General features: G+C 35.6%; 1 protein-coding gene and 1 non-coding gene across 2 annotated transcripts in view; one reads left to right on the top strand and one right to left on the bottom strand.

Annotated features, from left to right (window-relative positions):
* The window catches only part of Rad18 (RAD18 E3 ubiquitin protein ligase), a 96487-nt gene that overhangs the window by 24676 nt on the left and 53853 nt on the right, over nucleotides 1-17958 (bottom strand). Inside the window, exons 10-11 of the mRNA XM_026383113.2 lie at nucleotides 12105-12239; nucleotides 6460-6634 (exon numbers count right to left, since the gene is read on the bottom strand). Coding sequence (XP_026238898.2) covers nucleotides 6460-6634; nucleotides 12105-12239 — 310 coding nt within the window. The remainder of the gene's footprint in view (nucleotides 1-6459; nucleotides 6635-12104; nucleotides 12240-17958) is intronic.
* LOC113178853 (small nucleolar RNA SNORA28) lies at nucleotides 318-422 on the top strand. Its single transcript, XR_003300275.1, has one exon. It is a non-coding gene; the product is annotated as a small nucleolar RNA SNORA28 (small nucleolar RNA).

Consider the following 17958-nt stretch of genomic DNA (forward strand, 5'->3'; position numbering starts at 1 on the left):
ATTTTTCTTAAACAATAACCTAATGATTCTTCCAAGAAAAAGCATGTCTACAATTCATTCCTGCATGAAGACAAAGCATTATTTCTAGGGCCATAATCAACAGAATCTTCTCTTTTAATTTAGCCCTCAATAAAAATGAAGTGTCCAATGCATGCCAAAACTTAGCGAACAAAAGCATACTCTTGTTGATTAATAAGAACAATAAGATAATTTACATAAATTTGGATAAGTCTCCTGAACTTCCCAAAATAATCTAGCAAGAAGCTATTCAAAAATATAAAATTCTTATTAGCTTTTATCATGTTTTCAAGATGTGTAAGAGAAGATCAATGTCACAATTTGAGCTTGCTATAGTAAGAAAGTCTAACCTATTCTGGTGGTCTCTTTTCTGTGAGACAAGCCATTACATGGGCTTGAACAGTGTAAGAAAAAAAAAAGATAAAAAAGAAGAAAAACAAGAGAAAAGATCAATGTAATATTAATATTCAAATTCTAGAAGTACTTAAGAGTTTGGGCTGAGGGAATGGGGCTATAGTTCAGTGGCGAGCACTTACCTAACGTGTGAGGCACTGGGTTCAATCCTTAGCACCAAAAGACAATGCCAAAAGACACATAAAAATACACAAATAAATAAAGGCATTCTGTCCATCTACAACTACAAAAAAAATTAAACAAACAAATAAATAAATAAAAAGAGTTAGGGCTGGGACTGTGGCTTGCCTGGTATGAGTTAGGCCATAGGCTCCATTTCCAGGGTGGCAAATAAAACAAAGAAGAATTAAGAATTTGGATTGGACATACCAATTAAATCTTAAAATAAGATTATTCTTAGGTATGAGTCTGCCAAATTATGAGTTCATATATTGCTCTAGCACAAAGAAAACTGACCTCTTTATTCAACAATGTAAGAATAAGATCTATATTCTATATGACAGCAAGTGTATATGAATTAAAAACAGCTCACAATATACTTCTACTCACATTAAACCTAAAATGGCATGATTCGTCCCTTCAAAGAAAAATATTTAAAAATGACAAATGTTTAAAAACTGTTCATCTATTTATCTACCCACATATCTATTTTTGGAAGGATATATTTACTGAAGTTTAACACTGCTATTTCTGTCTGATAAAACTATGAAATTTTCTTCTTTGAATTTAAAACTCTTGTTTATCCCAATAAACACAAACAACATGTATTAAAAATATTTTTGGAAATATATGGCTTTCCTTATAAAAACAACAAAACTATCATAAAAAGAAAAAAATTGAAGCAGGGCATAATGGAGCATGCCTGAAATCCCAGTAGTTCAGGAGGCTGAAATGGGAGGATGGAGAGTTCAAATTGTAATCATACCTTTCATATTTTGATCAGCATCTACAATATCTGAGGTGTTACACACAAACTCATCCTCTCTGCATCACAAAATACCAGAGGTATACCATTCTCAAAAATATTTCACTGCAATCCCCAGGGAATTTGATCTAAGGCACTGACACCCATCTTCCAGAGTGAACATAATTCCCCAATCATGATGCATGTTGCCAGAAGATAAGCAGTTTCTGCTCAAAGACAGCAAGAAGTATCTAATAAACTGACATTTCAAATCTTAACAATAGTCCTTTGCCATACATGAATCACTTATGACCACCATTATTGCTCTGAAATTTCTTCCATCTATTGCGAGACGTGGCTGTTCCTCCTGCCCTCGGTCTAACATGTAACATACAGGCAACTCTTTGTATCTGACTCACTAATTAACAAAATGTAACACATCTTCATGTACTTGTATCTTTCTTTCCTAGGTCCTTCTGTAAAACAGAAAATGAAATGTATGTCTGAAAATCAACATGATGAGGAAAGTGGAGACATTTCTGTAATGTTTGGCCACAAAGTCCTACATTTTCCAGTATTACTAAAGAAAATATAATTGATTCATCTTCAAGAAAGTATAACAATAATCATATTCAGCAAAGACTCACAACTAATATCTCATTTCATCTTCCCAATAGGCCTGAGACATGTTTATATGCTTGTTTTAGTCAGCTTTTTCGCTACTGTGACTAAAAGACCCAATCAGAACAACTATAGAGGAGGAAAAGTTTATTTAAGGAAGGGCTCATGGTTTTGGAGTTTTTTTTTCTTAGTCAACATAAAGCCAGCTCCATTCCCCAGGTACTCCAGGTAAGGCGGAACATCATGGTGGAAGAGTGTGGCAGAGGGAAGCAGCTCACATGAGGATCAGGAAGCGGAGAGACTCCACTCTCCTTATGTAAAATATACAGACTCCAGGGGGCTGGGGATGTGGCTCAAGCGGTAGCGCACTCATCTGGCATGCGTGCGACCCAGGTTCGATCCTCAGCACCACATACAAACAAAGATGTTGTGTCTGCCAAATACTAAAAAATAAATATTAAGAATTCTCTCTCTCTCTCCCTCTCACTCACTGTCTCTCACTCTCTCTTTAAAAAAAAATATATATATATATATATATATATATATATATATATATATATATACAGACTCCATAGGCACACCCCCAGTGAACCACTTCCTCCTGCCACACACCCTGCCTCCAGTCACTCATCAGTTAATCCCATCAGGTCAGGGTAAGGCTATGGCCCAATCATTTCTCTTCCAAACCTTCTTGCACATGAGCTTTTAGAAGATACTACATCTGAACCATAACATTTTGCCCCGGCCCCCAAAAAACTCACACTCATCTGACAAAGTGAAATACATTTAGTATGCTTTTCAAAGATATGTGGAGGTACACTTCAAAAAGACTGAATCCAATGTCATTCCTGACCTGAAGCTCTTAAACACAAGCTTTTCACTTTTCCTGCTGTCCCCAGTGCTGCTTCCCACTGCACACATAACTCCCTGACAACCTACCTTGAATCTGTTGCCACATGGTCTGTTCTGGGATCAAACCAAAACCAGTACTTAATTAGGTCTCACTTTTCTCCCCCTTCCCTTTAGCCTAAGTGCCTAGGTTTAATACAAGGAAGGCACTACCTTTTAAACTTCAAGACAAAATGACAGCAAATGAAAATGGAGTATAAAAAAATCTGAATAAAAAATTAAAAGATAAGCATATTTAATATTTACAATGGGTATAACATTTCCTTTTCTTACATGAGAGAGGAATAATAGAGATTGCCCACTTCTTCAAGGCAAGCCTAGTTATAAATGTTGAATAATATTGCTGAAGCTAAGATTCCAACTGTGCAAACAAACTTGATATTTTTCCTTGTTAAAACAAACTTGGAAACAACCCAAATGTCTAGGAACTAATAAACAAATAAAGAAAACATATTCATACAATGGAATATTCAACAATAAAATGGAATGTAGTACTGAAACACAATATAACATGGATGACAATTGAAAACATTTATCTAAATGAAGGAAGACAGTTTCAAAAATCCATATATTGTATAATCCCATTTACATAAAAATAGAGAATAGGCAAACCTATAGACAGAAAATAGGTCAGTAGTTGCTTATAGCTTAGGGCAGGAAGTTTCAGGGGGACAATAGGTAATGACTGCTGATGGGTACGAGTTTCTTTATGTGATGATAAAAATTGTGGTGAAATGTGCTGTACATCTTTGTGAATAAACTAAAAACCATCAAATTGAACATTTAAATAGGCAAGTTGTGTAGTATGTGAACTATATCTCAATAAAAGTTGTTAAAAATTTGCCCTTTGTAGTTATTTTCACTGGGCCAAGGGAATGTGTATATGTGCATATACAGACATCTACATATGTGAAATAGAATGTAAGCTTAAATTTAAAAAAATAATAATGGTCTGATCACTGCTAACTTACAATATCTAGAACAGTGCTGGGTACACAATGCATACTTATTGAGTGAGTACAATATTAGACCCTGCTTAAGACAGAGCAAAGAATAATCTACTAGTATCCCAATGCTCATTTTGAGTTGCTAACAAAATTGTCATCTCAAAATGTCTCATACAATAACTCAATTTGACCCTTACAGAGGGTAAACAGAGAAACTTTCTATAATATTACTCAGCATCCTGATCAGCAGAAAGGTAAACAATGAGAAAAAACAATTCTGTAATGAAGTGGTGGTAGGAATGGTATGTGACTGATAAACATAAGGGTACTTTTTACCTCTTTTCATGAGAGATGAGTTACAACAATCTGGTTTGGACTAAACCCATTTTAGCCAATTTCTGCTATAGTATGGATCATTTTTTGTTGTTATTTTTTAGTTGTAGATGACTTTATTTTATTCATTTAATTTTTTATGTGGTGCTGAGGATCAAACCCAGTGCCTCACATGTGGTAGGCAAGCCACAATCCCGGCTCTATAGTTTGGATCTTGAATGTGCCCTAAAGGTCTATGTGATAGAGGCTTGGTCCCCAGGGTGGTACCATCATGAGGTTGTGGAAGCTTTAGGAGGTAGAGCCTAGTAATAAGACCATAAGTCACAGAGGGTGTGCCGTCAAAGGTGACTGTGGGGCCCCAGTTTGCTCTCCCTTCCTCTTCTTACTTTCTGGTCATAAGTGAGTAGTTCTCCCCCACCATGCACTCCCGCAGCGATGTACTGCCTTACCAAAGGCCCAGAGCAGTGGGACCTACTAATCATGTACTGGAATCCCTAAAACCTGAGTCAAATATACCTTTCTCTTTATAAGTTGGTTATCTCAAATATTTGGTACAGTAACAGAAAGCTGACTAATACACTGACCCAAGAAGGTTTATTCCACATTCCCTTCAGTCATATTTCCTTTACCTTTGAAACTAAGTCAAAAGACTATCTACTACTGGCTCTTCTAGTTCCTGAGCCATAGTGTGGCTAAAAGCAATGGCATGGCATCTTTCTTTTAAATCATCTTCTCACCGTTTAGTGTGGTCATTAAGTCTTTCTGAGCCCAAGACTCCAAACTCATCTTATTTGCTATATATTTGTTTATCTCATCACCAGATAAACAGATAGTTGATGGCCGTATTTTCCCTTTAGTTTATTTCATTACCATGCCTACGTCCTGATTCACTCTGGCTTTCTAAATCATTCAAGCAACCAGTAACTAAGATTAAAAACCAGCTGTTTACACCCTGCCTCTGATTTTTCCTTATTTTTATTTTGTATTCACAAGAGATTTATTTTTAAAAACAAATACTACACACTGAACTTGCAGGAATGCCCAATTCTAGTATATAACAATTCAGGCTAACCCTCAAATAACTAAAAAAATGTAGTTTTTGGCCTTGAAAACCTTTGGGATGAGGTGGGAATACTTTCCTTTCCCAACACTTGTTTCTGAATAATATGAAGATGTTCCCCAGAAACAGTAAGAAAGCAGAGGGTCTTCAAGTAAGACTTTTTTTTTTTTTTTAATCTCATGATTCAGACTGATGAAATCTGTCACCCAAGTGCATGTTAGTAATTTTAAGTGAATATCAAAGATTAAATAATTTCCAAGAGACATTCATATTCACATGCTGCTTATAACATTTTAAATTGATATAATTCAGAAGGCAATGACCACACCTACTTCGGTCAAAATTATGACAAAGGTAAGAATGTAAGTAATTCAGTAAGAAACAAAAGAGCTTTACCATACCATCAGGTACATAAGAACAACACTGGGGAAAATGTACAGCTTTACAGAAATGGAAGGAACTAATCAATTACAGTACAGAAACACAACATAATACTGCACCCATTAAAAACAACAGTTACAAATATGAGGTAGAAACATGAGTAAAATTTATGATGTATAGGTTGATCATCCCTTATTCAAAATGTTGGGACCAGAAGTGTTTCAGATTTCAAAGCTTTCCAGATATTTTAATATTTGCATGGTTTTTACAGGTGAGCATCCTTGACCCCAAATCTAAAATGTTTCAAATGTGCCATGATGCTCAACAAGTTTCAGGTTTTGGAGCATTTCAGATTTCAAATTTAGGATGTTCCACTTATAAAGTAAGACACCAGCATATAAAATGTGTATGTACCTGTGTATAAAATGAATTAATCCTATGTCATCTTTTTACAACACACAATTTTTAAAATATTTTCTCAAAAGGGCTTGCCATTGAAGCTCTAATTTTTAGAGATTCCCCCAATATATTTGGCTGAATTTTTCTTTTATTTTACTTTACTATTTATCATCTTCCTGATCATCTCCTTTACTCATTGTCTCAACTTTCTGCTTATCATGCTTCTTGTCAAACTCTAGGAAGTCCTACATAAAGCCTACAGAGTGGGAAATAAAGTCACCAATGGTCACTGTAGTATCCTTTTATTCCAGCTTGCTATCACTATGAAGACAACATGGAAGTAAAAAACAGGAAATGCAAGAAACCTCAAAAACCACATCATACCACAAAACTATCTTCTAATTATTTCTAGCAACATGTACAGGGGAAATAGAAACTTAAAGATTCTTTATCAACTACCACTTGCTCCTTACCTATTGCATGAACCTGATTCCGATGAATAAAGAGCTGATTCCTGAATATCGGTACAACTAGAAGAATCATCTTGTCTATCAGGCTTCATCTTTTCTGGGGAGCATAGATTTGATGGAGGAAAGTGATTTCTTACTGAGGTTGTATCTGAGAATTTCATTTTATCATCTTCCTGTCCTAAAAGGAAAAAAAGAAATGTAAAAAGGATAAAATAAAAATTAAAGAGTATCTTAAAATTTACAACTTTTGTATGCCTATTATTTCTGTAACACACAATATTGTTATTTGTATTGAGTAAAATCTAAGTATATATTACATTGATCCCAAAACTCCAGTGAGAGCCAAAGAATCAATAATACCACAATGGTGCTTTGTTTTTCCACAATTAATTAATTTAAAAATAAAGTTTCCTTTAAAACCAGAAATGGAACAAATTCAAAATTCTTTTTTATTATTTTTTAGTTGTAGACCAACAAAATACCTTTTTTATTTATTTTTATGTGATGCTAAGAATCAAACCCAGTGCTTCACATATGATAGGTGAGCGCTCTATCACTGAGCTATAACCTGAGCCCAAGTTTATAATTCTAATAAATCCCCTATTTACATATCACTAAATTCCTAAGCATTTTATAGATGGAGAACACTGTCACTCTAGCAAAAAAATGACTAAAGATTCAACGAATAAAGAGAACTACAATATTTGTCACTGGCTATGAGAGTTAATCTGAATTGTCAACTTGAGTGGATAAAGAGATGCCTAAGATTAAGAGGTTTCTGGGTGTGTCATGAGGGTGTTTCTAAGAATGACCAGTATGTGGGACAACAAACTGACCAGGAGACCCACCCTAAATGTGGGCAGCACAGTCCCATAGGTTGGGAGACTGGATAGAATGAAAAGGAGGACGAATGAAGAAGACAAAACAGATGTAAGCTCAGTTCTTTCTTGAGCAGGGTACCTCAACTGCTGTAGCTGTATCTCCTGAAGACATCAAACTTTTGCTCTGCTTCACTCTTACAAAACAGAATCTGACTAGCAACTGTCCTGGAAGTTACTAGGCCTTTAGTTCTGAACTGGGGTTGCATCACTGGAGTCTCCTCTTGTTCTAAGGCTCCAGCTTCTTGGGCTGAGCAGTTACTGGTTCTTCCAGCTCTCAGTCTGCAGATAGCCATTGTGGGAATATCCAGCTTCTGGTCATATAAACCAATCTGACAAATCCCCCTTTATAACCACATATATAGGATCATATTATTTATATGCTTATTATTTAAAATCATTTGTATATGATTACATATAGAGGAAAAGAACTAATGAGATATATATGTGTATCAGACAGGTAACATTAGGAACTAATACCCTAATACACTATTACATAATAATGAATTTACATGGACCCTAAACCTACTAAATAGAATGAATTCATTATGGGAAAGGAAAACTAATCAGACATAATGAATATTTCCATTTCATAATACAAGTCACATTTCTATACAACCTTTATCATAGTCTTAGTTCTCAGAGTTTCTCATTGCAGATATAGGAAAAGGGAAGACTCAAAGTGTACACAGAATGAGACACACAAGTATAGCCAAATGTCTGCAAATAAGAGTGCAAGACATTATCTATGATTCTTTTTCTCATGTGACTAAGCACATTAAAAAGAACAGGCCAGGCCTTTTAGCCAGAGATATTGCATGGGAAAAGAATAAGCCAAATTCTTCAAAAAGGAGGACAAAAAGATTTTTTCACAAATGATTCTCTCACATTGGAAGAAGAGCATGCATCATAGGGGTATTAGCTCCTAATACTGTCTATCAGTAAGCCATCATTACCAAAACAAAGCTGTATCCTCTAATGTTTATCAAAAGAAAAAACTGAGCTAATAAGATGACCATCCAGAATCTCTAGGATCTCCTCTTGTAAACACATTATAAGGGGAACCCATCACCCTGGAAACTTGATGCACCCAGGCAATTATATCACTCAACTGGCTCAGAGAATGCAATCAAGCTGGCAAGCCAGGGAAAAGGAATTCATCTTTAAACAACCTTTTATTTTTAAAAAGTTTTAGTCTCTTACTTCTTTCCCTCTTAAACAAATAAATAACATAAATAAATTCTCTGTTAGGGACAAACAGCACTCAACAATATGAGCTGACCTTAGATGCTGTCTGCCCTTAGATCTAAGAACTCAGGACTTCAAGGAGAGCCCCAACTATGAGGTTAGGACATCAGACCTCCCCCAAAGACACGCAATAAAAAAGATTAGGTTTTCCCTTGAGAGAACATGAACCTTATTCACTTACATGGGCACTTCAAAGTTTACTCTAAAGAGCAATAGTTACACTGGTTATATGTTGCCATATAAAAACCACCTCTTCAACCAATCTGTGTCTTCCTCTCTCAGACATCCCCATTATGAATAACAACCTAACAGCAACAGTCACCCAGAGACAGAAATACTTTTGTGTATATACACACATTCTATATAACCCCCCAAGCACAAGTAACCAACTATATTCAATAAAGATTTGATTAGTAAAAAAAATATTTTTCTTCTGGTGGGAAATATCAAGCCAGAATTTCTTAAGCAATGATAATTTATAAAACTATCCTTTAACAACTGCATGAACAAATTCAAGTTGTTCAACGGCCATGAGCTACATGCTGAGGCAGCAACCTACCAAAGGAAGCGTGAGTAATGGAGACAACAAGGAATGTGTAAATACCCAAAAGAATAAAATACTTAGGAGTAAATCAGCCACAAAGGTAAAAGACTTGTATACTGAAAGCTATAAAACTGCTAAAAGAAATTAAAGAGATAATTAAATGGAAAAAGCATCCTGTGTTTGTGAATTGGAAGATCTAATATTGTTAAGATATCAGTACTACCCAAGGCTACCTACAAATTCAATGTAATCCAATATCAAAATACCAATGTTTTATAGAGGCAATCAGTGTTTTTTTTTTTTAAACATCCTAAAACTCAAGGAACCTCAAAGGACCCCAAATCGCCAAAACTGAAAAACAAGAATAAAGTTAAAGGACTCACACTTCCAACTTTGAAACTGACTATAGAAGCTATAGTAATTAAAACAGTAATACAAGCATAAGGACAGATATAAAGATCCATGGAATAAAATAGGGAATATACAAAATAAACCTTCACAGGGTCAGTTGATTTTGGACAGGATTAACCAAGAGCAATCAATGAAGAAGAATCTTCAATGAATAGGGCTGAGAATAAAACATATCTCCTAGGTAAACATATCTACACACAAAAGAATCAAGTTGAGGGCTCGAGATATAGCTCAGATGGTACAGTGCTTGCCATGCATGCACAAGGCCCTAGGTTCAATCCCCAGGGCCATTAAAAAAAAAAAAAGAATCAAGTTGGACCCTTACCTTATACAATAATACAATATATAAAAATTAACTCAACATGGATCAAAGACCTAACCTTAAGAGCTAAAGCTACAAAATTGTTGGAAGAAAATATAAAGGAAAAATCTATAAGACACAGGATTTGGCTATGACTTCATAGATATAACATCAAAAACAGGCAATTAAAAAACAAACTGATCTTCATAAAAACGAAGCATTTTTGTGGTGAAAACGCTATCAAGAAAGCAAAAAGATAACAAAAGAACATTTGGAAATATTTACCAATCATATATATGATAGGGGATTAACAGAATACATAAAGATCCCCATAAAATCAACAAACAACCCAATTTTAAAATAGGCAAAGAACTTGAATATGCTCCAAAGAAGAAAGACAAATTGCAAATCAAAACCCACAATGGCAGTCAGGCACAGTGGTGCTTTCCTATAATCCCAGGTACTCAGAGGCTGAGGCAGGAGGATTATAAGTTCAATGCCAGCCTCGGCAACTTAGCAAGGCCATGTCTCAAAATAAAAAATAAGGAGTGAGGATATAATTCAGAAGAAGAACCCTTGGTTCAATCTAGAATTCCAAAACCAAAAGCAAATACAAGTGAAAAACCACCACCAACAACAATAAAATCATAATGACATACCTTTTCACACCTACTAAGATGGACTCAGAAAAAAAAGGAGGGGAAATAATAAGTGCTGACACAGATGTGGAGAAACCTCATACATTGCTGGTAGGCAATATAAAATGATACAGCTATTGTGGAAAAGAGTTTGGTGGTTCTTGAAAGGTTAAACATGATACTACTATATGAACCAGTAATTCCTCTCCTAGGTAAATATCCTAAAGAATTAGAAGCAGGGACTTGAGCTGATATTTGAAAATCTATGTTCATAACAACATTGTTCACTATAACCAAAAGGCTAAAATAGCCTATTAAGGGTTAAATGGATAAATAAGATGTGTCATATACATACTATGGAATATTATTCAATCATAAAAAGGAATGAGAGGGCTTGGGCTGTAGCTCTCTTGTAGAGCACTTGCCTCACAGGCAAGAAGCTCTGGGTTTCATTCTCAGCACACAAAAAAGGGGGAAAATGGCATAAAATTTTAACATGTGCTACATTAATGGACACTGAAAAAAATTCTTAGAGAAATAAATCACACAGAAGGACAAATACTATACAATTTCATTTACATGAGGTACCCAGAATAGCCAAATCCATACAAAGAGTAGAATAAAGACAATTAGGGATGTGAGGGAGAGGAAAAGGAAGAGTTATTAAATAATGAGTATAGGCCAGGTATAGTGACACACGCCTATAATTTCAGCAACTTGGGAGCCTGAGGCAGGAGGTTTGCAAGTTCAAGGCCAGCCTTGGCAACTCAGGTAGAACATCAACAACTTAGCAAGATCCTGCCCCAAAATGAAAAGTAAAAACGACTGGAAATGTAGTTCAGCAGTAAAAGCACACATTGGTTCAATTCCTAGTACCAAAAAGAAAAAAAGAAAAAAGAAAAAAAAAGTACAAAATAGTGATTACAGTTTGAATTGGCAGCTACAGAAAGGTTCTGGGTATAGTTAGTGGTAACATTTACACAGTACTATGAAGGTATTCAATGCCAATGAACTAAATACTTGTAAATGGATAAAAAGATACATATTGTGTTATGTGTATTTTTCCACAATAAAGAAAAAATAAAGAATTTTCTTGTGCACCTTTTCCCATTATGATTCTGTTTTGTTTGCTGGCCCAAAGCCCTGGCAACAGAAATATAACATTAATCTCAAATTCTAAAATAGATCAAAATTAATGCGTTATATGCATTGCCATACCAAGTGCATTAGCTTTAGACTGTTTAGCAGACCATCACATCCAAGGTAAATGCCAGTGTTCTATAACAAAAATGATTTATTCTCTTTGTAGGATAGCTTCACTCTCAGCAATAAATCCTAAACCTAGAAAATTTCCTCAAGCTTAAACAATTAAGGAACTTGTGATTTTCCCACTAACTGAAAGGAAGCCAAGGCTTAGCAATTGTTTCTTCAGGACATTCTTCCAATTGTTTTTCCCAGAATAATAATAAACATAGTTTATATTCCACAACTGCTATATGAATTTATCTAAAAAATACTTTTTCCCATTTCAAATGCCTAATAACCCCAAAGTAAATTCCTTTGGTTTTCTTTTTATAATAGAAATAAATAATGAAATTAACCATACTTCTTTTTTTAATGTCTCTTACCCATATGCATGCATAACAGCTTTTCTGTAGATTCATCTTTTTTCATTACTTTGTTTTTTGGCATTCCGTCAGTTTTCTTGTATCCTTTTTTTGCCTGATCCACCAGAAGCCGAAATTCATTATGATGCGTTTTACCTGAAATTCAAAAGACCTTCTAGGTAAAGTAGGCGAACCCATTTACTCATGAACATCATCCTTGCACCAAAGGTAAAAGCTGTCTGCTAAGCACAAAAGCACAAAGGGCAAGGGGGTCATGGAAGTTTCCTTATCTTCTCCCAGCCTCAAACACAAATATGGAACCATGCTATTCCTAGTTTGCTTCTCTAGATTTCTTCCCAAATCCCAAACTCCGGAGAGGGGCTTTTTTTCCCCGCTCATAGCACAATACTAAGGTGTAGAGAATCTACTGCATGTAGGGAAAAAATTGCATTTCAGTTGAAAACTGCCTTGTCTAGAGCTACCCTTACAGGATTCCAGTCATTTGGTGCCTTTGAATTGTGGTCTGCTAGTTGTAGATAAGTGATAGCAAAATAATAATAATAATAATAGGCTATAGATATACAAAATCCCCTCTGGTGGAGATTTCATTAAATTCCCTACATCACAATAGAAGAAATCAGTTTTGCCTCCATTTGTACATTCATTTTAATATTACTAACCTATAAACATGACTTTCTTTGGATTCTCCTTTGAATATCTTATTAACATCTTTTTGGTAACCTCTCTAATGAGGTTTTCAAATCTCTAATAAAAATATTAATTATGTATCCATAGGGATGATTTCATTTAGTTTTGAAAATTATCCTTTTTTAAAATATTTATTTTTTAGTTACAGGTGGACACAATGTCTTTATTTTACTTTATATGGTGCTGAGGATCGAACCTAGTGCCTCACGCATGCTAGGCGAACGCTTTACCTCTGAGCCACAACCCCAGTCCAGAAAATTATCCTTTAATATGAAAAAAGAACACTAAAATATGATGCACAACTAAGAAGAAAAGAAGTTGGACTCCTATATGTGGATACTAGTAGGCATATCGAAGACATTTAGGAGAGACTACTACAAATTCCAACATATTTATGTTTATGTGCATTAAAACTCCCAGTGAAACTAATGAGTGGGGTTAGAAACTGGTAAATTTAAATAAAAAGATAGTTAAAAGTTCAGCAAAAGAAATTATAAGCTGGCCATAAAGATGATTGGAAAAATTCAGCTCTTCAGAAACATTCTTCTATGTAGAATCTCTACATAGATGGATACAAGCTAGGTGGTTTCTATTTAACTCCATGCATTTGAGGATAATTATCATATCCTTCTTCAGTTCTCCAGAATTAATGGGCCAATATCGTTAGGTTGTGTTAGGCCAGGGTAACACATCACTATGGGATCAATGCAGTTTATTTACATTTAGCTCATGTCCAGGCCATTTTCCTAGATTTTATACTATTTCTAGGCCACTAGAAAATAAAGAATTGTGGGCTTAAGATCTACTAGAGAAACTTGCTAAATACTTGCATTAACAGTTAAGGAGGCTTAATGACTTTATATTTTGAAATAATAAAATCTCAGATTTAAAAAAATTTCCTTTTCTTATTGAAATCTAATTATCCCATAGCTAGGCTGGAAAACAAAACCAAATGGCAGCCACTTCTCTGGCTTTGGCCCAAGAAGTCTAATAATGCTGCTTAGAAAATGAATGATGCCAACAGATTATGACTAATAAAATTGTTCCCACTCATCTCTTCACCTCATCTTTGGAGATCTGCCATTTGGCCAGGAGTACTCTACAGCATAAAACCTCAATTCTGCTGGTTATCTGTCCTGAATTTACCTCTTGAAAGTTTTAAGTGGCTCAGCTAGTTGTGGGATCTGCTAAGTTCATATTCAGTCAAACCAAACTCATTAAATTCTCCAGAACTACTGTTTCATAGTCTCCTCTTTATTCAAACCTCTAATGCTGCTCCTCTATGGCCCACTCTTAGTTGGTCTCACACTACTCTGAAAACTATGGATTCATTCTAACAGAATTCTGTCTCCTTCCAATCACCATTACATCCAGTCTATTCACACATGATCTCTCTTATTCCTTATTGTTACCATGAAATGACTGTCCTTGCTATATCTAAAGGCTGACTCCAAACTTACACTGTGGATTCCATCATGAAGTCCTCTCAAACACAAGCTACATTTGAAATTGAGTGTGTGGGCTATGAAAACAACTTAGTAAGTTCAGACTGCTATTTGATTTTTCCCTTAATGAAACAATAAAGGGCAGAATAGAAAGTCTCAGAGTGCATTAAAAATGGAAAAGGTAAAAGCATTTTGAGAAACTTTTGTTTCAATGTGTGTGTACACAGTAATGATATAAAATATATTTATTGCTATGGGCTACCCTCAAAAAGTCTGAGTTGCTGAGTTAAGTATCTCCCAATTTAAACAACAAACTCAAGAAATTAATTAAAAGCCCTCCCCTGACCCAATACCCATCTCCAGCTACGGCCTCACTCTGACAGAGAAACCTTGCCTAAGAACTGTCCACTTTCATATTCTCACTGCTTCATTTCCAATTTGATCTCAATGAATTCTAAGTGCTTCTGATGCCTCCTCTCAATCAAACAGCTCCTCTCAGTGAAACCGTCCTAGAGGAAACTACTCTTGTCAGGGTTTGTTGCCTCCAAGCTATGAAAATCAATGGTTCCATGTATGGCCTCTTACAGAACTTTTCATAGCAACATGTGGAATAAGTCATGATTTCTTCTTAAACACTCTTTTCCTGGATTTTCTGATACCATGTTTCCAAGCTTTCCTCCTTTCTCTCTGCAGCTTTCTGAGCAGGCTCCTCTTCCTCCTACGTGCTAAAGCTGATTTCAAGGTACAGTGCAGCAAAGGATCCCTGAGTCTCTTTCACAGGGGAGATGAAGTAATGTAATAACGCATGTCATTATATTATTATGACAATACCTATGTAGGACATGCATGCATTATTACATTTATATTACAATAGCAATGGTGAATAAAATTTCTGATGTGTTAGCATGTACCACTCACCATTTAAACTACCAAAAAAAGTCATTTTCACTTAACAATATCTTTAACGGGCTGGGGTTTAGCTCAGTGATAGAGGGTGTGCTCAGCATGCCTGGGACACTGGGTACAGTCCTCCACACACAGAGAAAAGGGATATTTTTGATGGGTTCCTGGGTATATACCTATGATGAAATGTGAACTACAAATAAAGCCCTTCTGAGACATACCAAAGTATGTTGGGTACCTATTTGATTTGTGATTTGTGAGCTAGTCGCTTATTTTATGGCATACCATTTTTAATGGAAACTTATATCTCTTAATTTAAAAAAAAAACTTAAAAAAAAAACCCTTCCAGGCATAATAGTTGGCACCTTATCACTTTCAGTGAGACCACCAGTACAATGGTGAATAAAAGTGGTGAGAATCAACATCTATACTTTGTTCTCAATTGGAAACATTCAATATTCACCGTTAGATATGTTAGTTGTAGGGGTTTTGGGTTTTTTTTTTTTTCCATACATACCCTTTGTCAAATTGAAGAAATTCTAGCTTACTGAGAGCTCTGACCATGAGTGGAGGTTCAATTTTATCAAATGCTTATCTGCATCTATGTAGAAGATTACAAGATGACACTAAAGCTATAAAGAGTTTTGCTCTGGACCACACAAGCTATATAATCTATTGAAGCATCCCAAGGCTTATTTTCACGTTTCATTAGGGCAAAATATCAAGAGAATGAGAAGAAAAGCTATAGACTGGGAGAAAATATTTGCAAAAGACAAATTTGATAAAAAGGCAATTAACAGAGAACTCTTCAAACACAACAATAAGAAAATGAAAACCCCAATTTCAAAAAAAGGGAAAATGATCCAGACACTTCACCAAAGAAGATATATAGATGGTAAACAAATATATTACAAGATGCCCAATATCACATTAAATTAGGGAATTGCAAATTAAAGCAACAATGATACACCACTACATAACTACAAGAATGGCAAACATATGAAGCACTGACTCTACCAAATGTGGTGAGGATACATAACAATAGAACTCTTATTCACTGCTGGTGGGAGTGCAAAATAGTACAACCACATCGGAAGACAATTTGGCATTTTTTTATAAAATTAAGGATACCATCCTATCCCACAAGCAAGTTCCCCCAATATTAATTTAAATGAGTTGAAGATATATGTTCACACAAAAAAATGCACACAACCATTTATAAGCAGCTTTAGTCATACTTGACAAAACTTGGAAGCCATCAAGATGTTCTTCAGTAGGTAAATGGTTTAACTATGGATACATCCAGAATGGAATATTATTCAGTGCTAAAAAGAAATGAGCCATCCCAGGGTGTGACTCAGTAGTAAAGGACTAGCCTAGCATATGAGACCCTGTGTTCCATCCCTAACATGGCAAGAACAACAAAAAAGAGCTATAATAAGCCATGAAAAGACATGGAAGTGAGGTAGGAGTTTTGGGATGTCAAGATAGCAGAGGTAGGGTACATAGAAAATGCTGGCCAGACAACAATATAAGGACATGTTATCAGGTCCCTGTTTACAAGAAGTCCCATTACCATGGCAACTCCTGCTAGGGAGAGCTTATCACCACACTGTTACCACAAGTTCTATACAGTCCCATTACCATGGCAACTCTCACTACAAGTTCTGTATTCTAATTAGGCAAAAATAAAGTAACCATTGGGAACAAATAGGGCAAGGACTTCAATCAGGTCCATGGGGAGGTGAATGAGGCACAGCTCAGCATATAAAACAAGTCTCGCCCACACATGGGGGCCTTAAGCCTCCCTCGCTGGGCTACTCTGCTCTTCTTTACAGAGTATACTTTCACTTTCAGTAACTATGCTCTGCCTGTTACTTCTGCATTTCTTGCGGAATTCTTTGTTCAGGACACCAAGAACCTGGCCCCCACTGAATCCTCCACTGGTAACAAAAGGATCTCAAATGTATATTATTTAAAGAAAGAAGCCAATTCAAAAAGGCTTTATACTGTATGGTTCCAATTATATGACATTCTGGAAAAGTCAGAACTATGGGAACTAAAAGCTCAGCATTTGCCAAAGGTTAGAGAGGAAGGAAAGATCAACAGGTGGAGCAAAGAGGATTTCTGGGGCAGAAAAACTGTTCTGTATGATGCCATAATGGTGGATACATATCAAACCTCATAGGATATATTAACAACCAACAGAAAACTTTAAAGTAAACTATGGACTTCATGTTAGTTTTGGTTCATCAATGGTAATAAATGTACCATTCAGGTACAGGATATTGATAGCAATTGAACTTATGCATGTGCAGGGAGGGACAAGGGGAATATTAGAACTCTCTGTACTTTCTGTTCAATTTTGCTGTGAGCCTAAAACTGATTTAAAAAATGAAATCTCTTCAAAATATTTTTTTTTTTTTAAGTAGGGAAGATGAGAGCAGCATTTAGCCTAGAGGAGGAATCAACATAAAGCCCAAGGGCCAAATCCAACTCAAGACCTACTTATATAGCCCTATGGAAACAAGATGTGGTCAGTGAGCACATGTAGCCTGCAAAGCCTAAACTATATATTATCTGGCTAAGGTAATTCAGCCTGTTCTAAGGCATACACTTCAGAGAATGCTGCCTGAGGGCCCATATTTTATGAGCTTTCTCTATTCTAATCGATGGTTAATTCAGGCTATTCTTTGCCTTATTTAAATTCCAGAAATTGCTCTACATAATCCTTCCAAAAGGGTCTTTCCCTAGCCTCCAGTAGTCTCCTTTCATTCATGTGCACATTGCTAGGAAGACAAGGACCTAACAGGATCCTT

This window comes from Urocitellus parryii, chromosome 16 (genome assembly GCF_045843805.1).
Source record: "Urocitellus parryii isolate mUroPar1 chromosome 16, mUroPar1.hap1, whole genome shotgun sequence".
NCBI classification, from domain to species: Eukaryota; Metazoa; Chordata; class Mammalia; order Rodentia; family Sciuridae; genus Urocitellus; species Urocitellus parryii.